Below are 22,177 nucleotides of genomic sequence, written 5' to 3'. Positions count from 1 at the left end.
TATATATATATATATATATATATATATATATATATATATATATATATATATATATATATATATGCTTCTATAAATTAGGGGTGTAACAGTTCAATTTTCTCATGGTTTGGTTTTAATTTTTCAAAGCCACTTTTCTACCACATTCATTGCAATAAAGAAAATAAAGATGGCAGTTCTGTTGTCACTATCAAAGACACTGTCAACTTAAACTCCATGAGTGTTCAACATCACACTTAACTGAGATATGTTCCTAAACAAAAGAGATATGTCCACTATTAATTCCAAAGCTGCTCCAATGATAAGTCATAAAGATTTGTTCACCCTCTTTAGCATTTTGCGGTGATGTAATGCAAATCATTAATGCAGATAAATTTTTCCTGTTATGACTTATCATGACGAGCATAAATCTCCGTTGAGCTATTCGAAAGGGTTTGACAGATTCACATTCACAATCTCACACATTCAAAACTAACAGACTGTGCACATGCTTTTTATATGAACACACGCTGCGGACCACCACTGTCATGAAACATCAGCTATGCTCTGATATTATTTGTTTATTTAATTCCTTTCATCCTTTTGCAGTTTATTTCCCTCTCTAACTGAGGGAAGCTGTGCTTCAGCAATACAGAGAGCTACCATAAATACTCTTGAAAATGGACACCTCATAATTCATGAACATTTGATAAGCTATTGATAAATGTTTAATTATGAAAATATAAAGCGGCCCACATAAGATGGCATGAGTGCCGCATTCGGACCGCGGGTCACGTGTTGAGTAGCGGTGCATTAGAGCAACCAAAATTAATAAAAAATTCTTGATAACCATATTAAATGAAAACATTTAAGAAGCTTTCAGAGCCAAAAACAATTTAGTCCATGAATGTAACTGTCACATGGGCTTATAAGAAATGGTGCCATTCATGATTTTTGTTCATAATAAGCCCACTTACTGAACCTTGTATAAAATATTAACCAAACTCATTGTGCTCTTAACACTTCATTTTAATTAATCAGCTTTACCTTACATTTGTTTAATTATGGGGCAAAATGGGCTCACTGGAAAAAATAGTATAGGGACTGTAAGGCCTAAAAATAAGGGAAGTCTCACAAGCTTGCTGCCCTGGCAAATAATTTTTTTAATTTTTGTTTGGAAAGCCGTTAGAAAAAGGTTGAAAGAGATGATCAAGAAGACACTGCCAAAGGAAAGAGATTGACAGAGATTTAATTCTAATTTAATGTAAAATATAAGAACATTTTAGAGAAACAGATATTCAGATTAAAGTTTAAACTGACAAGTTATGTTTAGTTATTATTGAACTGATGCTGAAAAATTTCAGATACTAAATCTAATCCATATTTTTCCAGTTTGAGCGTAATTTCTTAAATTAGGGTGATAAATCAAATTAATACAAATTTAAAGGTTTATTTAATAAAATGTGAAGATTTTAAACTCAAACTATATGTATTGGACTTATTTGGATCAAAGATGGTCTTGAATGGTTCACATTTACCTCCATAATCCTACTCCAGATTTTTCAAGTTTGCAATATAAAAAAATCTATTTAATTTTGTCAGTTGTTGACAAAATATAACAGGATGGTTGTGACAAACACCAGACTATTTATGATTGATTTGTTTTGTTTTTAACCAATGCAATAGGGAATAATACATCAAACTGTTATTTCAAAACATAATTTTTTTTTTAATATAAAATTAGGGCTGTCGATTTAACAACGATTTAATTCTGTGCGATTAATTTGACTAAAAATAACGTGTTAAAAAAATGTATGCCAATATGGAAGATTCCTGAGAAATGCAAGCTTGTAGTACCACCTGTTTACTCCAGAGGGCAGTAACTGAAACTTCAGCTGCGTGGCAATGTGCAGTTTATATAGTTAAGAAATACACCCTTGAGCAGCAGAACAACACAAACATCTTGCGTTCAAAACACTTGGAGCGCAAATCCGAACTAAGGGATCTCAATATGTGTTCTAAGTATTAAACTATATTTAACTTGACACAGTGACCTAAAAATTGTATGTTTATGACACAACACACCCGAGACGCTACACAAGCATGTCTGACGCAGGTGAAAATTGACGGGCTCTTAAACAAGCCCTCATACATCTCCAACTGATTGACAAATTGTGAAATGGATTGCAGTGAACTGTATGCCAATGATTGGTTTATGTTCAATAATATGGTAGTAAACAATATATTGTATTCTAAACCACTTTTTGAATGGTCTTATTAATGATTAACTCTTCTACCAGAATGTAATGCACTTTAATTATCTGAATATGTTTTTATTTATATATATATATATATATATATATATATATATATATATATATATATATATATATATATATATATATATATATATATATATTTTTTTTATATTTAAAGATAACTATGTATAATTTCATCATTATATATTGAATTATATTTATATGAGGGTCTTTCTCAGCAAATATTTGTACATGCGATTCATTTAATTTGATAAAAAATTTTAATCGATTGACAGCCCTTAATAAAATATATTTGTGATTTATATTCCCTTATAACTCTAATGGAATAGAAGAGAGATCTCAATTTGATGCCATCATATAGCAAATGCCACACCTGACCTGTAATCCTAAAAGCTCATAGAGGCCCTAATCTCACATCTATGTGTATCTGTGCTTGTGTCTGCAGAGCTAATACTCTGTCCAATGCTGTGTCATCCTTGTCCAACACTGGGATGTCCTTCAGCAGGATGGACGAGAAGGAGAAACAACAGGCCCTAGAGGAGGAGCAAGCTCGTCTGCAGGCGCTCAAGGTGGGAAACTATTCTACAATTCTTCTACATTTCTCATCTGGCCAAGTGTTTTTTTTTTTTTTTTTAAGTAACTTGTTCAAATTATTAAGCTTATATTCGACTTGGTGTGGACGGGAAGTGCCATAATTCTGTTTTGTGTTTGCTATTTGTGGAACCTGACTAGTTCCTAGTTTCACTGTTAGTGGTGCTTACAACATCTATTGTGCATACTTTAGGGTTAGGGACTTGCTGCATAAATCGTTCCATAACATTTAAAGAGCCTCCCCTCCAAAGCCGAGCACAAGTGGTCACAGGAGACGCATTTATGTGACCAAGTGTCTCATCTCAGACATGTGATCGGATCACCCGAGACAGCATCGTAATACCTGGTGGAAACGGGGCCATAGAGACTTGGGAATTGTCTTTTTACTTGGGCCTGTTTGGGCCACTTTACACTATTCAGTTCCTTAACACCCGCATAGCAATCTGTTAAAAGCCACTGAGGACACCTTCATGACAGCAACCATTTACATTTTCTTTAAAATATTTTTTTTTTTAAATGTTAAGGATTATACCAGAAATGGCAGCACTGATCTCAGGTATACAAAGAATATAAAGTGAAATCTCGACTGGAGGCTTGGCAGCTTTGAAACTGCTGTTCTGGGAACACCTTGTTTTACACACACAAATGTGTGTGTATTTACTCTATACACCCTTGTACCTTCAATGATTAGCCTCCAGCAGCAAGTGGCCAGCAAGGTTAATCAAACTCCTCTGTCCCCATCGAGAGGTACTGTCATAACTTGTGGGACAAAAACACACATGCACACACATACAAACAATCTGAATGACAGGAAAATCAGTGGTCCGGAATGTATCCCCAGATGCAATGTGGCTCAATATCTAAATAGTTCAAACATTCAGAGCAAAATCAAAGTTCAAAATCAAAGTATTTACACAGCCCATGTTCGGATTAGCTTGCATGAAATTGAACTGGTGTTTCTTTTGGGTTACTGTGTTCTCTGGACTCCTGGAATGGCATACACAGTGTTTGATAGATCCATCACTTTGTTTATTTTCTTACTAATGTTTCTCAAGGTTTCAACTTAGTAATGTCTACACTGAAATTTTGCAACTTGTTTCCTCTATCTTTAGAAACTTTTAGGCATAACTAATATTTAAAACTCTACAATATTTTGCTGTAATACTAAACTGTAATGTAACAATTAGGTCTGCCCCCTGATAGTCGACCGAACGTTAGTCGATGAGAAGAGTCTGGGTCGACCAAATTTTGATTTGTCTGTTGGCCGCAAAATAAAAAAAAAAACCTCCCACAGGAAAATGACAAACACCACTGGTTGGACGCTAGGTGGTAAGCTAGGTGGTACTATGGGGTAATTTTCGTTAAGCAGGGTTAGGGTTAAGCCTACACAATAAAGCAAGACACCTTAATTTCAAACTTTTAACTTATTTCAAAAAATAAATTAAGCGCAATTAAAATGTGTGTTTTGAACAGTTGTCAACGTGTGTGTGTGTGTGTGTGTGTGTGTGTGTGTGTGTGTGTGTGTGTGTGTGTGTGTGTGTGTGTGTGTGTGTGTGTGTATTAGGGCTGTCAATCGATTAAACATTTTAATCAAATTAAATACACGGTGTCCCGATTATTCGCATATACAAATATTTGCTGAGAAAGCCCCTATATAACAATAATTCAATATATAATGGTTATACATATTTATATTAATATATAATTATAGATAGTTATCTTTAAATATTAAAAAATATATCTAAATACAAAATATTCAGATAATTAAAATGCATTACATCCTTGTGGCAGAAGAGTTAATTATTGATAAGACAATACAAAAAGCGGCTTTAGAATACAATGTATTGTTTACAACCATATTATTGAACATAAGTCAATCATTGGCATACAGTTCACTGCAATCCATTTCACAAGTGAATTTTTAACCAACATACTTACATTTATGAATACTAAACTTTGCCAACAAAAGCAGAACATTAATCAAATAATATTCCTTATGAAGAGACATGTCATAGCTAAAAAAAAAACGAATAAACCATTTTCAAAACTAAGTTGAAAGCTGGGAATGTTATGATCTCTAACAATCGTGCAGAAATCAGACCAAAAACAAGTCGAGTAGGGACAACTCCAAAATAAATGAGAATTTTTCCACCTGCAGACCACAAAATGTACAGAATATTTCGACATCACAATTAATTCTCTCTACAAGAAAATAATTAGTATATACACACACACACATACATATATGTATGGGCTGTCGATTTAACGCGTTAATTCAGAGCGATTAATTTGACAAGAAATAACGCATTAAAATAATAAACTCAATTAATCGCATGCCCACGGACCATAACGAAGATTCCTGAGAAATGCAAGCTTTATGAGCAACGCGCAGTTTATACAGTGAAGAAAACAACAGTCAGCAGACACACAGACATGCGAAGGAGAGCTAAATAAGGGATCTCAAGATGTTTTTAATGATTGTGTATTAAACTACATTTAACTGTTAAACTATATATATTTGTATATGCGATTAATCTCGATTAATTGATCAGGACACAATGTAATTAATTTGATAAAAATTTGTAATCGATTGACAGCCCTAATATATATACATACATACATACATGCATACATACAGTATCTCATAAAAGTGAGTACACCCTTTTTGTAAATATTTGATTTATATCTTTTCATGTGACAACACTAAAGAAATGACAACTTGCTACAATGTAGTGAGTGTACAGCTAGCAGTGTAAATTTGCTGTCCCCTCAAAATAACTCAACACACAGCCATTAATGTCTAAACAGCTGGCAACAAAAGTGAGTACACCCCTAAGTGAAAATGTCCAAATTGGGCCCAATTAGCTATTTTCCCTCCCCGTTGTCATGTTACTCGTTAGTGTTACAAGGTCACAGGTGTGTTAAATTTGGTGTCATCACTCTCACACTCCCTCAAACTGGTCACTGGAAGTTCAACATGGCACCTCATGGCAAAGAACTCTCTGAGGATCTGAAAAAAGAATTGTTGCTCTACATAAAGATGGCCTATGCTATAAGAAGATTGCAAAGACCCTGACACTGAGCTGCAGCACGGTGGCCAAGACTATACAGCGGTTTAACAGGACAGGTTGCACTCAGAACAGGCCTCGCCATGGTCGACCAAAGAAGTTGAGTGCACGTGCTCGGCGTCATATCCAGAGGTTGTTTTGGGAAATAGATGTATGAGTGCTGTCAGCATTTGAAGGGGTGGGGGGTCAGCCTGTCAGTGCTCAGACCATACGCCGCACATTGCATCAAATTGGTCTGCGTGGCTGTCGTCCCAGAAGTAAGCCTCTTCTAATGATGATGCACAAGAAAGCCCGCAAGCAGTTTGCTGAAGTCAAGCAGACTAAGGACATGGATTACTGGAACCATGTCCTGTGGTCTGACGAGATCAAGATAAACGTTTTTGGTTCAGATGGTGTCAAGCGTGTGTGGCGGAAACCAGGTGAGGAGTACAAAGACAAGTGTGTCTTGCCTACAGTCAAGCATGGTGGTGGGATGGTCTGGGGCTGCATGAGTGCTGCCGGCACTACAGTTCATTGAGGGAACCATGAATGCCAACATGTACTTTGACATACTGAAGCAGAGCATGATCCCATCCCTTCGGAGACTGGACCGCAGGGCAGTATTCCAGCATGATAACGACCCCAAACACACCTCCAAGATGACCACTGCCTTGCTAAAGAAGCTGAGGGTGAAGGTGATGGACTGGCCAAGCATGTCTCCAGACCTAAACCCTATTGAGCATCTGTGGGGCATCCTCAAATGGTAGGTGGAGGAGCACAAGGTCTCTAAGATCCACCAGCTCCATGATGTCATCATGGAGGAGTGGAAGATGACTCCAGTGGCAACCTGTTAACCCTCTACCCACGAGGGTTAAAGCAGTGCTGGAAAATAATGGTGGCCACACAAAATATTGACACTTTGGGCCCAATTTGGACATTTTCACTTAGGGGTGTACTCACTTTTGTTGCCAGCGGTTTAGACATTAATGGCTGTGTGTTGAGTTATTTTGAGGGGACAGCAAATTTACACTATTATACAAGCTGCACACTCACTACTTTGTAGCAATGTGTCAATTATTCAGTGTTGTCACATGAAAAGATATAATAAAAAGTGTGAGGGGTGTACTGACTTTTGTGAGATACTGTACATGTACACGCATGCATACATACATACACACACAAATACGTGTGTGTGTGTGTGTGTGTGTGTGTGTGTGTGTGTGTGTGTGTGTGTGTGTATACAGTGCATCCGGAAAGTATTCACATTTTGATATGTTACAGCCTTATTCCAAAATGGATTAAATTAATTATTTTCCTAAAAATTCTACAAACAATACCCCATAATGACAACATGAAAGAAGCTTGTTTGAAATCTTTGCAAATGTATTTAAAAAAATCACATGTACATAAGTATTCACAGCCTTTGCTCAATACTTTGTTGAAGAACCTTTGGCACCAATTACAGTTAAGTCTTTTTGTGTATGATGCTACAAGCTTGGCACACCTATTTTTGGGGAGATTCTCCCATTCTTCTTTGCAGGACCTCAAGTTCCATCAAGTTGGATGGGGAGCGTCAGTGCACAGCCATTTTCAGATCTCTCCAGAGATGTTCAATCCGGTTCAAGTCTGGGATCTGGCTGGGCCACTCAAGGACGTTCACAAGAGTTGTCCCGTAGCCACTCCTTTGTTATCTTGGCTGTGTGCTTAGGATTGTTGTCCTGTTGGATGAACCTTTGCCCCTGTTTGAGGTCCAGTGCGCTTTGGAGCAGGTTTTCATCAAGGATGTCTCTGTACATTGCTGCATTCATCTTTCCCTCGATCCTGACTAGTCTCCCGGTTCCTGCCTCTGAAAAACATTCCCACAGCATGATGCTGCCACCACCATGCTTCACTGTAGGGATGGTATTGGCCAGGTGATGAGAGTGGTACCTTATTTCCTCCAGATATGACACTTGCCATTCAGGCCAAAGAGTTCAATCTATGTTTCATCAGACCAGATCATTTTGTTTCTCATGGTCTGAGAGTCCTTCAGGTGCCTTTTGGCAAACTCCATGTGGGCTGTCATGTGCCTTTTAACTGAGGAGTCGCTTCCGTCTGGCCACTCTACCATACAGGACTGATTGGTGGTGTGCTGCAGAGATGGATGTTGTTCTTGAAGATTATCCTCTCTCCACAGAGAAATGCTGGAGTTCTGTAAGAGTGACCATCGGGTTCTTGGTCACCTCCCTGACTAAGGCCCTTCTCCCCCAATCGCTCAGTTTGGCCTGGCAGCCAGCTCTAGGAAGAGTCCTGGTGGTTCCAAACTTCCATTTACAGATGATGGAGGCCACTGTGCTCATTGGGACCTTCAATGCTGCAGACATTTTTCTGTGCCCTTCCCCAGATCTGTGCCTCGATACAATCCTGTCTCGGAGGTCTACAGACAATTCCTTGGACTTCATTGTGATCTGACATGCAGGACCTTATATAGACAGTGCGCCTTTCCAAATCATGTACAATCAACTGAATTTACCACAGGTGGACTCCAATCTGTAGAGACATCTCAAGGATGATCTGTGGAAACAGGATGCACCGGAGCTCAATTTTGAGTGTCATGGCAAAGGCTGTGAATACATATGTACATGGGATTTTTTTGTTTGTTTTTTATTTTTAATAAATTTGCAAAGATTTCAAACAATCTTATTTCACATTGTCATTATGGGGTATTGTTTGTAGAATTTTTAGGAAAATGAATTTAATTCATTTTGGAATAAGGCTGTAACATAACAAAATGTGGAAAAAGTGAAGCTGATATGATATATATATATATATATATATATATATATATATATATATATATATACTCTTTCTCTAAAGGGAAATGTGACCTGGAAGACTCTTTGGAGAAGATCACTTATGTAGTCACAACACATGCACACAAAGGCAGCAGGTTTGAGGCGTAGCACACTGGCACTTCAGCTGCCTGCATGGCTGTAATCTGTCTGATTTCACAGAGCTTAGTTGAAGTGCTATGTGCTGCCTTGCTCTACAGTGACCATAGAAAGTGGAATGAGAACAGCGGAGTCTGATGGATTCTTGTGTGCTTCTCTGAAAATCAATCTGCTGTGTTATGTGTTTGTGTAGGACCAGCGTCTGAAGGAGATTGGCATACATACCCCCTCTGCTTCGCCCAGCACACAGTCTATGGGCAGTGCCAACAACCATACCTTGGGCATGGACCTATTCACCAACACCACAAGCTTACCCTCCAATAACAGGTCATTAATATACTGTAAACTCTACATGACTGAAGTACATACTATAGCAACTAATAATACAATTCACAATAGACATCTACAATACAGTATACTGCACCAGTGGTTCCCAAACTTAAGAATCTTAATGCCTATCAAGATGTCGGCGAATAAATCGGTAGCCCCCAAATCCCTTCTATTCCATTTTGTTATCAAAAGCAGAATGCTTTTAGGCTCTGCATTAAAACTAATTCATATCCTTATAAAACATGAGAAAACAATATTTTCTAAATCGATTGCCTGGAAAAAAAAAATACAATAGCTGTGGTCTGCATTGGAAACTGGAGTGGTGTGGCACAATGCTGCTCACTTCCACTGTACACATCGCTTTGTTTCCAGTGGTATTTTGGGGTTTCATGCTCTACTATTAATGCACACTTTGTGATGTAAAAAATTATGTGATGGGCCTTAAGACCCACACCTACCCTGAATCTGCCTCTGCATTCAAGCATAATCCTAGTGCAAGATTGACATTGAAGTAGGGCTGAAACAATTAGTCGACATTATCGACACATTTTCATTGTCAAATAGTTGTTTGATCTCATTTAACGTAACACGAGATCACATTAAACTCTGATGACACGTGAGAGCAGCACTGCAGTTCACGACTGACTGAGGAGAGAAAGAATTACACAGATCACAGCTGCACTCTAAACTTTGCAAACAGCTTCAGATGTTGTACATCACAAAGTAAGGGAATGATACAAAAATACCAAATAAGTAAATACAGAAGCACTCTCGTTGTAAATTAAGTGGAGTCGGATCTCTTTAAAGGAAACACAGCGGTGTTACATCTTAAATGCAGTTTTAATGTGTTCTAGCTTTATTAAAGTTCAAATAATACGGAAGCAGGTCATGTAATTAACTACAAACTCTGAAACTGGCACTTCTCTGTGTTGTCAGCACCTCTTTTATGAGTTGCGTGAATGTCCCGATCTAAGGGGGAGAGATTGAAACTGCACCAGCTGATGCACACACTGTCACATGGACACTCAACCCTCGAGCCCACACTCGCTAAAGCTAGATTATAACACGATGGCTCACGACTTATTGAATCGTAAAATGTCACTGTGCATTTCTTATTGTGAAGACAACTGGCAATGTGCAGCTTTAGAGAGAGTTTGTTTTTGTGAGTTAAAGATTGATTGAAGTGGACAGAAAAGTGAGAGAGGAAGTCTTTGCCCCGTTATACACTGCAACAAAATAAGTTGTTTTGGCTTGTTTTCCAATACAAATATCTAAAACTCATTTAAAACAATGTACATTTACTTTAGGAACTATACAAAAAAAATTGTTATCTGAGAATGTTGAATATAATATTAAAAATATAAATATTTTACAATATCTAAAAATCCTTTAAAAAAAGATGCATTCACCTGAGAAGCAGCATAGAAGATATTTAGACTTGCTTTTAGAGAATAGATCTTGAATATAAGTATATTTTGTCTTTACTGCAATCACAGAAGTATAATCAAGTAAAAAATAATACACGTATATACAAAATACACTTATATTTAAGATAAATTCTCTTAAAGCAAGTCTAACTATCTTATGTTGCTTCAAGTAAATTTATCTTGTTTTATGAATTTTTAGACCATTTTAAATGGAAAACAAGACCAAAACACTTGATAACAATAGGTTTTTTTTGCATTTAATTTCTTTACTGAATTAAACTTAAATACATTTTCCCTTTAATTCAGTGAATGTCATTTACAGGTATTTATAAAAGATGATTTTGTCCTCTTTTACTGTTAGTAAGCACGTTTAATTCAACCATTTAAGCCGGGGCACAAGCTGAATAATGGGTTAATAGCTAATGATTAATCGTTGCAATAATCGCTGAATAGTCAAATAATCATTCTAACAAACGTTAGATTAATCGATTATCAAAATAATCATTAGTTGCAGCCCTACTTTGAAGGTAGTTTAGAACACATAAAAATGCCACCAACATAAATATTCCTAATAATTTCCAAACAACTTACTTAATGTGATGGCGATGTTACCACATTGCTGATGTCAAGGCTTTGATGTGTGGCTGAATACTTCAGTTTAGTGGGCATTAAGTAAGTTAAATGCACAGATACAATAGTTAGCCTACTGGTTTCCTAGGCAATCTGTTCCCCTACCAAGTCAAATTATTGGTTTTAAAGTTTTCCTTCCTTTTCAGAATATATATATATTTTTTAAAATCATACAATCCTAAATTTATAAAATATCTTTAGATTTTAAGGATAGATTTTACTGTCAATTGATAAAAATGTAGTCAAATTAATTACATAATGTGCCCTCAGATAAAGATAATTTAGTTCATGTAATTAGAATAATTATTAATGTAATCATATCAAATATTAAAATTCAAATACCTTACATCATATACATATATTGTGGCAGCAGACAAGTGAAGCATTTAGACAATACAAAAAGGTGGCTTAAAAAGTCAATATTGTTTGTTTTATTGCCATTTCATTGAAGATAACACTATTATTGGTCTACTTCCATCTGTGCCATTTTTAATTGTTGGTCCATGTACTAATGTGTCAGATGGTTGCTTTTGGAGCTTCTCATGTTCGTTGCGTGACATCTCAGCTATTTTTCTCTAGTCATGAGATCTTTGTTTTAAGGATGCTGTGTCAAATTAAATGTAGTTTTAAACTTTGAAGGAGAAAAACACATCTTGAGAGCCTTGCATTCTGTTGTGCTTAGTACATCTTATGAGCGTAAGAATGCGTAATCTTTTGAAGGCTGAGCTGCCTGCTCTCCTTGGTTTGACTAGGCACATTGTCTGTACATCTGGATTTGTGCTTGTGGCCCCTTACTGTAACATTCGCAGAATACATCAATGTAGTACATCAAGTTTGAATTGCAATCCTTATTACAGAATTTACTTCCGAGTCAGGAGCGTGATTAATTGCGTTAATTTTGAAAGCATTATTTGTCATATAATTAATCACACTAAATTAATGTATTCAATCTATATTCCTTATATATCTTGTGGGACCCCACGTCCTCATGTGAGGAAAAAACAGATTGTTTGCAGCAGTGCACACTTATTCATTACTTTTGATGCCTTTCCCTTGCATAGTAAACAGGGAGACTGCGCGAGATTGTCCAAGCAGGTACGTGATAGAGACTAAATAGCGGCCAGCGAAAATAATCATTTTGAGATTTTAAACTTTTATGTAAATTAAATTGTATTCAATTTGTTTTACATCTGTGTGTATAGTGTCTAAAAATGTACACTTGCCTGTAAAACTTGATATGAATTTAATCTGCCCTGATCCTATTATTTTTAAAAAGTCCACTGAAAAATGGCAGAAGATTTTGCCAACTTTTAATTAATGTGAATCATATGTGTTTTTAAAATGTATACCTGTAAAAAATTTGTCTAAAATACTTTTTAAAATAAGTCATTAAAATATATTATTACTAACCAATTTCTTGAAAGGTTTTGTTACCACCCTATGCCCCATTTAAAACGGCACCAAATCTCAAGGCAAGGTACACTTGTGCACAAATGTTGGCATATAGGATGTTTCAAGCATCTTGGAGAACTTGCCAAATCTGATATTGAGATCAGGGCTCCTTATTCTACTTTTATTCTTAAATTTTTGCAAAAGGAATATATGGAAATCATAAATGTAAAAAAAATTAATTGTGAAACATCTAATATGCCTATGACTTCTATTCTGCGCTCTCTCTCTCTCTCACACACACATATCTGCCACAGATGTGATATTTTTAGCAACATGATTGTGTGTGGGTAGTTATAAATATATGGAAATATGTTTGGGAAGTTGACGTCCTGTGGTGTCACGCTATACTCCATCTAAACCAATTTTAAACAGGATTTTGCTAATGATCATTATTATGCATGCAGCCTTTATGACTTCATAATAATTGAAAGACTGCATGTGAGATCCTCGTTTATTAGCATTATCACGCAACATAAATCAAAACCATAATTATAAATATGGCATAAAATACTCTCAATACACCATATGTCTTTAGAAAATATATAACTACCATACTGAACTCTCTCTGTTTCTCTTGTTCAGCATGCCAAACCTTACCAGTGACCTGTTTGACCTCCAGCCTGCTTTCATCCCTGCTGTGCAGAGCACTCCTATCTCTACCACTGGCAGTGCCTGGGGAGGTGCGGTCCACTCACACTCTCCACCCACAGCGGGTCCCAGCCCGATCACCAGTGCCTCTTCAGTCCATCGCATTAAATCAATGACTTTATTTAATCTCAGTCAAATCTTTAGAACAAATCTTTAAAATGTTAATTTGGTTATCTATTCATTAATTTGCTGGTTCATTCCTACATGGATGCATTTGCTATAAAAGTCCTAGTGATCTGCCTACATAGGCACTGTCCCAAATGCGCCCTGCTGCCTCAGAGTTCAAGCACATTTCCCCTATCAGGCTGAATGGGTCTGAGCATGGTGAGAAATGGTTAAAGTAGCATTTCAACTTAAAGGGATAGTTCACCCAAAAATTTAAATTCTCTCATGCCATCCCAAATGAAGATTTTTTTTTTTTTTTAAATATGTCCGGTCCTCACAATGCAAGTGAATGGTGGCTAGAACTTTGAAGCTCCAGAAGTACATAAAGGCAGCATAATCCAGAAGACTACAGTGGTTAAATCCATATCTTTAGAAGTGATATTATAGGTGTGTGTGAGAAACGGATAAATATTTAATACCGTTTTACTATAAAGCTCCACTTTAACATTTTTCTTCTTTTGTGTTTGGCGATTTGCATTATTAATTCATATGGCCATGTACTGGGAAGGGAGGTGTAAAAAAGGACTTAAATGTTGACCTTTTTCTCACCCACACCTATAATATCACTTCTGAAGAGATTGGTTTAACCACTGGAGTCTTATGGATTACTTTTACACTGCCTTTATTTACTTTCTGGAGTTTCAAAAGTTTGGTACCCATTCACTTGCATTGTATGTACCTACAGAGCTGAAATATGTTTCTTATAATCTTAATTTGTGTTCAGCAGAAGAAAGTAAGTCATACACATCTGGGATGTCATGAGGGTGAGTAAATTTGCTAATTAAAATTTTTGGGTGAACTATCCCAGTACTGTTACGATTACAAACCGTCCGGGAATTCTTAGCACGGTTAGTTAACTGTACCAAATAAGTTCCTGTACACAGGACCGAGAACCATTCTGGTGAAACGGCTTTACTGACGTGACATCTCATGATTGGTCATGTGCTAATCCATTTTAATCCTGATTTCACAGCACCACAGTGGTAAAAGAAACCGTAACCATGCCAACTAGCCCTGATCATTGCAGATCTGCACTGTTCTGCAACAAAAACCATTAGGCCTGATGGTGGAAAGAACATAGACTATTAAGTAGTAGTTCAATGGGATGCCCGTACCAGTGCGGGCTTCACAAAAGTGTGTATTAAGAGTGCTTCATGGCTGCAAAGAGCAATTGTAAATGCCCTCCTGTATTATAAAATAACCAATGGGACACCTTACTATCTCATGGACTTGTATAACTGAAGGCCATTGGTCTCCAAGGTTGCATAATTTGTTCTATTTAGGACAGGGCAGCATTTTTAGGCATTTTAGGTCCATTGATGCCCATTGCATGCCTATGATGCCTAAAAATGCTGTCTAGGCAGCTCACTAGGTTTTGAAACACAACCAGTGTACTGTTGTTGTTGTGTTTGTGTTCTCTGTACCCATCCATCCTGTCATGTAGGTTTAGAACAGTGTTTTCTAGAAATACAGGAGTGTGACTGAATTGGGTGCAATTCCACTGTTAGATTAAAGCTCTGCTTGGAGGGGTGATGAGAATCAAAGGTTCATTTTCAGCAGTTCAGCACATCTGCTGGGCTAGTGTGAAACGAGGACACAAGGTGAGAGTGTAGACACACTGCCAGACTCTTAACTATGCAAGCATTTGTAGGTCACAGTGTGTACTCGCAGTGTGCACTCCACAGCTAGTGAGCAGGTGTGCTGAGGGCACAATCTTCAGCTGGCCAGATGCGAAGTGAGAATCAGGTCTTCAGGGACCCACATATACTACTAACAACACAAAGAGACACAAATGCAGACAGATGGTGGCATTAGAGAGGATATGATTGCAGAGTAATGAGGGGAGGAGAGAGAGAGAACCACCGGCACAGATTTAAGCATTATGTTTACACTAGGGAGCGTAGGGATGCACCAAAATTTTGCGTGCCAAGAATATTTGCATGGAAATCCATACAATAGAATTTTCAGTTGAAGATAGGATTGAACTTTTAATGAGAAAATAGGCTGAAGTTTTTTTACAAACTTTGAAAAGTAGTATGTATGTACAACCCAAATTTTAGTCATACATTTTTCATTTCGTTGCATAACTAGATCATCGATATTGCTCAAAGCAACAAGCACAATGTTTTGTGTGTTTAGATGTATGACATATCTTTGCATGATTTGTGTGTGTATATGTGTGTGTTACTCTCAGGTCTAGAGAGCAGCACTCTTCACCCCATGGCTTCCATGACCACCATGAATGTAGATTTTGATGCTGTTTTTGGGACTAAAGCTTCCAATAGTGACGAGAAGCCTTCAGCTGGTAAAATATTTCACAAGTGTGAATATGAATTGTGCTTATTAACCTCTGAAGGTTTTTCTCACTGCTGCTGTGCTTAATATCTGCAAAACTAAGTAACCTTCACTTCAAAATAAATCTATTCTGATGGTGTTGAGTTTGTGGAGCTTTACTGCTGGAACGCTGAGACAAACTGTGCAGCCAGCTGCAGCAGCTGCCTGACTGATTCAGTTCTGAAGATATAGCAAATTATCTTTGGGGAATCGCTTATGCTTTTTTCCCCACTCACTCACTCACTCCGCTGACCCATGACTGAGGACAGTCTGTCATCATCCCTTCATCCATTCGTTGTGTGTGAATGTGTTACTTGAAGCCTGGATGCTGACTTGCATTTTTCTTCCAGCTGTTAAACGCCTGTAATTACACTCCTTATATCAACACAAAACGTACGCGCACTCACTATTCCTCTTTCTTCCCCCTCCCCTTCCTTTCCCCTTGGCCTTGTTTTATTTTCTTAACTTGTTTTTTCCTGTGTCGTCCCCACCCCTTTTCCCTCTCTTGTGCTCTCTTTCCTGGGTTGTGATCGCTGATCTGATGGTGGTGAGTGTACATGTTTTATTTTTTTTTATCTTGGCCTCTTTTTTTTTTTATTATTATTATTATTATTATTATTATTATTATTATAATTTTTTATAAAAGAATTAGAAAAATGTCCTATGCAATTTACCTTAGGATTCTAATCCTGCTTCCTCTCTAATTAATAAAAACCTCCACCAATCAGCTTTACAAAATGAAGCACACTCTGCAACTAATTTTACAACTGTAATGTGATGTAATAATATTTACTTTGAGGAAACAATGTGGGTTTGGATATAATTATGTCCTTTTGGAAGTTTATTGGCTTCTAAAAAAGTGGGCGTGCCAGACCTGAGTGGGAGTTTGCAGTGGGGAGGATGGTTTTTTTCGCAGGAATCCTATTTATTTGAGCCTCTACCTGTTGGGGGAACAAAGATGGTGAACGGGACGTGGAGGCTAAAGGTCAAGTCACCCTCATTATTGCTGTAAAATATATTACATTAACAATAACCAGTATTAAATTACTGCGTTATCCATTGACATTTTATAAGGGCTTGAATACTTAAAACAGTAGTCTACAACTATGCCTAATAGCTATTCCCAGAGTGTTTCTCAATCTTGTTTTTGATGAAAGTTTTTTCTTTGAAATTACGTACACTGAAGAATCGTGCAGCATCAGCAGGACCCCAGCTCTTTTTATCTTTCCTACTCTCTCGTCTCACCCCTGTTTCTCTGCTCCCTTTCCAAGTATGCGGCTAAAAAGTTGTTATTTGTCTCTCATTTGTCACTATTATTATTCATCAATAGTCATGTAAGTTAATCCCTGTGCCTTTTCTTTCAGGTTATGATGCAGCAGGAGACTTGTTGAAGCCCACGATGACAGTTCACAGTCAGGCTCCTATAATGCCCCCTCATACAGGCAGTAAACTGCTGGCTAATGACCTCGACTCCTCTTTGGCCAACCTCGTAGGCAGTGAGTCTCTCAACACAAAATTATTGGTCTGTTTGTGTGGCTTTCTTTTTTTACTTGGTCATAAGCCCCTGACCTTCAAATTGCATTTGTGCTACTCAACACAGTCCGCATCATATGGTGCTAGACCGCATGCACTGCTGGACATATGAATTAAACCCAGCTTAAGGGAGATGAATAGGGCTGCGATGGCTCCAGTGCTGGAAGACATTTACATTTTATGCATTTGGCAGACGCTTTCATCAAAAGCGACTTACAGTGTACTTATACAGGGACAATCCCCCGGAGCAACCTGGAGTTATGTGCCTTGCTCAAGGACACAATGGTGGTGGGGAGTGAACCAGCGACCTTCTGATTAACAGTTATCTGCTTTACCCCACTAAGTCTTTCAGTTTTAAGCTGGTGTGAGGCTATTATAACAGCCAGTCTCTCTCTCTCTCTTTTTCAGACCTGCAGTTTGGGGGAACACTGGGCAGAAAGTGAGGATTTATATTAATTATCTTTTTAGAGTCTGGTTGTATACTTAAGCTTTTATAAACAGTCACTAACCGTGTATACGCACATTTTGTGCATGAAACCAATGTGAAACGCTTCAAACCGATATCATGATTCATCAATAAGTTCTCATTTTAATTATTCTAACTTTATGATATAATTTCTTTTGTGAAGTCAATTTCTGTATTGCCACATACCTTGAAGTCTTGGTTAAACCAAAGCATATGAAAATTTCCACCATTATTTCAAAGGAAAAAAGATATTGTTAATTGAATACTGCTTGAGCTTTTGCCGGCAATATGCCCCTATAGATGGCAATACAGCCCTTGTGACAGGTAGCCATGATTTACACTTTTCGAGTATTATAGTATTACTTAACAAAATTATGTGCATTATAGCTAAATCTGAGACAAATTTATGTGCTTACCTGCTGTGAAACCGGCGGAAACTTTTTCTGTGCACATAAATATGCAAATTTATATACGAGACCAATTGTCTAATTTCTTGGTACTCTCTCCTGCTTTGTCTTTCTATGTTTGCATGAAGGTCTGATATGCATTGGACTCAACCTGGAGAGAAGAAGTTAACCGGTGGCACCAACTGGCAGTCAAAGACCATGAGCAGCACCACTGCCTGGAACCCCAACCCCCTGCCACCTGCTGCCATGCCACCTGCCGCCATGCCCGTGCCCCACATGGTAAGTACACATTCAAATGCACTCACATATGGAAAATGTCTCAAACACTAAAATACATGCATCTAATCACTAATGCATTTTATAATATGGCTCTCTGGAATACTTGATTCTGATTGGTCAATTCTACGGTAAAATCTTGTTGTAGAATCTCCACTAAACCGTATAATTTACAGTTGTCCCAGGCAATGATTTCCTATTTCCTAAATAAAATCACTTTTGTATCCATTTTTTTAATTGGTTTGACACCATTCCATTTGCAAGAATAATGTACAGTCAGCTGGTCATCAATGGAAAAATAAACCACTTTTGTCTGGAATTACTTTGTGAAAGTGACTGGTTGACTGTACATTTTCCATTACCTTCTTACACATATATATATATTGTCTCATTCACATCCAAGGATTAATTGAAATACACTTACATGAATGTATCTCTCTACATCTCTACCTCTTGTAAAGCACCATTCATCCCTAATATCCAATTTTTATAGACTAGTTTTCAATAGATCTCAATTCTGTAAGAGTAGAAATAAATTGTGACTGAGCTCCCTGCTATGCTGCTATGTTGTGTAGCTTTAGGAAATGAGTGTGATTGTTTACTTCCTGTTCTAGAGCTGTGCTATTGATCCGCCTGGACATGTGGGGGTTTTGGCATGTTTTAAGACAGGGAGAAGATGAGTTTTCACTGTTTACATGTGTTTATGGCCTCTCCTCTCTCTCACTCTGAGGGTTCAGAGTATATTGACTTCCGAACTACAGGAACTGAGAGAGCAGATGTCTGTAAAAAAGTGAATTACTAACCTTTAATGTCTCACTATCTCTCTCTCTCTCTCTCTCTCTCTCTCCCCCTTTTGGTCCTCATCTTTTCTTCTCATGTCTTTCGTCTTCACATATGCTTCACACTCCTCAATCTGTCTCCTCACTATCTTTCTGTCTTTCTCTCAATCCTCTTCCTGTGCCTAACCCAGCAGACTGGAATGTTCTATACTGGTTATGTAAGTACCTCCTATAACTGACAGTTTTTATATTAAAGGGATCGATTCTCTCTTGCACACTATCTCTCTTATTCCCTCGCATTTCTCTCTTTACCACCACTTCTCTTCCACACCTTATTTTCTGGCTGAATGATTAATCAGAATAAAATCGTGATGTGACCCAGTGTGATTATTAAACCACGAGAGCTGATTTCATTAAATAGTCTGAACATGCTGTCCACTGTACTTTGCTTATGTGCTTCGCTGTTTTGTCTGCAGTTTGTACACTTACAATGCTGTTTAATCAGCTCATTCTAAAAACCAGACTATGCAACAAAACAGTGTTTTCACTTGATTTTAAATGATCAGGGTTTTGGTTGTGACATCCAAACATAAACAGACATTGACTGACTTTGAGACACGTTGAATAAGTCACCAGAATGCCAGTAAAGTTGTTGACATGCAGAGCAAATTCGGGGTAATGGTTTTTGCTTAAAAAGATTATGATATTTACCTGATAAAATAACACTGTTTAAGGTGATTACACCTTAAGTATTGTCAGGATATTATTTGCAGTCGGTGTAAGATTGTTCACAAAAACTATACTGTATGTATGATGCAAATTTTCAACCATCTCTAAGAAAGGTTTGGATACCTGAATGAAAGCAAAGAGCATGTGCTGAAATGTAAAATACAAGCTATTGCAGAAATGGAATTGCTTTCACGAGCTGTGAAGGTGTCCATAAGGATGCGTTTTTTAATGTGTGAAAAATCTTGTGCTGAAACTTGGTGCTGAGGCCCTTTCTCTAACTTTCAACACTTTCCACTCACCCATGCCTGATAAAAGCAGAAAATGTCATATGTTCATTTCCCTGTGACATATGGATGTTTGTTCAGTCTCTCATGCCCTTTCTGTAGCATTTGATGTATTCCTCTTTTAAAACTTTGACTTGCAAACTAGACTTGTGCAAATGTGTTTTTTTGGGGGGCCTACAGTTTATGTAATTTGTCTATGATACATGCCATCCTGTAGAAATGAATGCTTGTCAAGTTCATAATGAGGATCAAATATCTGATTCTGAGGTTTTGGCTTTTCAGTGTGTGACAGTAATTCAGATCAGCTGATGCTTTCTTACTGTGCATTTTGGGGAAGGCAATTTCACAGCATAGTCAGCCAGGCACATAGTAGGATTCCAATGTTGCTGTGAAGAGAGCAAAATCTCTGAAATGTTTTGTAGTAGGGGCATGTTGTGTTTTTAAGTCTTACTTTTTGTGCCAGAAGTGAAGATTTTCCTGTGTTCCTGTGAACAGACCAGGTCAGAAGTCAGTGCAGTTGTGTTTAAGTAAACCTGACCTGTTTTGAGTACAGAAGAGTATCTGTTATTTAACCATATGTGTAACTGAAGCAGACTTGATTAGGGAGGACAATACTGCCCTACAAAGCAAAAAGGCAGTAACTACGCAGAGTGCAGAACTGAGAAAAATGACTTTAAAGTTATCCTGTCATCCAGCCTAAGTAGTTGTAGGTAGATTATTGGACATGTGGCTGATTTGTTACTTTATATTAGCTTATTCTTTGTACATATCAATCCTCATATTTAATTTGATATTTTACCCCTATTTTGCAGTTACTGTATTCTTGCTTTGTATTACTTACCAAAAACGTGGCACCATAGCAAGGAAAAAGGCGGTAACTACAGATTCTCCAAAAACTATTTTGCCACAACTTGGGCTCTGGGTGTGTTATACACTGTATTTGAAATAATTGGAACCATTTGTTTTCCTGAACATGGATATACCAAACCCAAACTAATTTGACCATTTTAGGTCAATATTTTCCACCCAGAAGCTGTTCTGATGCTGAAACGGCTGCGTAAAGTCTCACATTGCTAAGCTGTGTCAAGGCCCAAATTGGGAAAATTTATTTTGAATAGGACCACATGCTTTTCTAGTTATTGAATATTTTTCCACCGCTGGTTGGATTATAACTTTGTGACATGAACAACAAAATGATGACATGGCATCGGCGATGATGTGAAGTTACAGAGGATAAAGTTACAGCTAGGAGCAGGGAGAATCACAGGCAGGTAAGCAAAGCTATTTAAAACATCGCCTGTCAATTAGCATAATGCTATCTGAATGGACCTCTGAGAGGAAGTCCCGCCCTGGTGGCTGACAGGTGTTTATATTGTGATAGCCTAGCCTCTAAATGTTTAATCTGTCACTGTTACTTACCATTCTCCGGGTATTTTCTTTTCAATGCCATTTCGACCATCTTCTTTCCCCGGCTTTGTGCCATCTCAAACAAAATTTGTGTGAAGTTAGAAGTGTGAAATCGCAAATGTTAAAACCGCCCCGTGAGGATGCCGCTGAAGTCAGCTGTGTGTGTTCACCATGGAAACAGTAACTTCACTGCGCAGCAACACGGTTATTTTTTGTTAGGTAAAACATAACAAGAATACAGTAATGGATGTTACTGTACTCTTGCTTTGTTTCACTAGGGCTTTTTGCAGTTACTGTACAAACGACTACCATTTTTCTCCAAAACGACACACATTTGAGATAAGATGTTTTGTCACATAACAAAGGATGCCTTGAATGTCATGAAAATGATAACTCATTTTTGACCAAAAATGCAGTTACTGCCTTTTTGTTTTGTAGGGCAGTATAGTATTTAATTGGTACACAAGAGAACAGTAGTGTTTGAATA

At 37.5% G+C, this 22,177-nt stretch overlaps 1 protein-coding gene across 5 annotated transcripts in view; it reads left to right on the top strand.

The window, feature by feature from the left end:
- LOC127619065 (phosphatidylinositol-binding clathrin assembly protein-like) overlaps nt 1-22,177 on the top strand; it is a 79,176-nt gene that overhangs the window by 48,184 nt on the left and 8,815 nt on the right. For 2 of the 5 annotated variants that reach the window (XM_052091815.1, XM_052091798.1), the window contains exons 10-17: nt 2,701-2,824; nt 9,017-9,150; nt 13,245-13,342; nt 15,670-15,780; nt 17,174-17,305; nt 17,751-17,781; nt 18,344-18,494; nt 19,465-19,488. In XM_052091815.1, the coding sequence (XP_051947775.1) occupies nt 2,701-2,824; nt 9,017-9,150; nt 13,245-13,342; nt 15,670-15,780; nt 17,174-17,305; nt 17,751-17,781; nt 18,344-18,494; nt 19,465-19,488 (805 nt within the window). Of the gene's footprint in view, nt 1-2,700; nt 2,825-9,016; nt 9,151-13,244; nt 13,343-15,669; nt 15,781-17,173; nt 17,306-17,750; nt 17,782-18,343; nt 18,495-19,461; nt 19,489-22,177 lie in introns of all 5 variants that reach the window. The other 3 variants (XM_052091833.1, XM_052091825.1, XM_052091806.1) reach the window with 2 other exon arrangements.

Source organism: Xyrauchen texanus, chromosome 2 (genome assembly GCF_025860055.1).
Source record: "Xyrauchen texanus isolate HMW12.3.18 chromosome 2, RBS_HiC_50CHRs, whole genome shotgun sequence".
Lineage (NCBI taxonomy): Eukaryota > Metazoa > Chordata > Actinopteri > Cypriniformes > Catostomidae > Xyrauchen > Xyrauchen texanus.
Note: the sequence above shows the minus strand (reverse complement) of the source record. Positions and strands in the feature narration are given on the sequence as shown.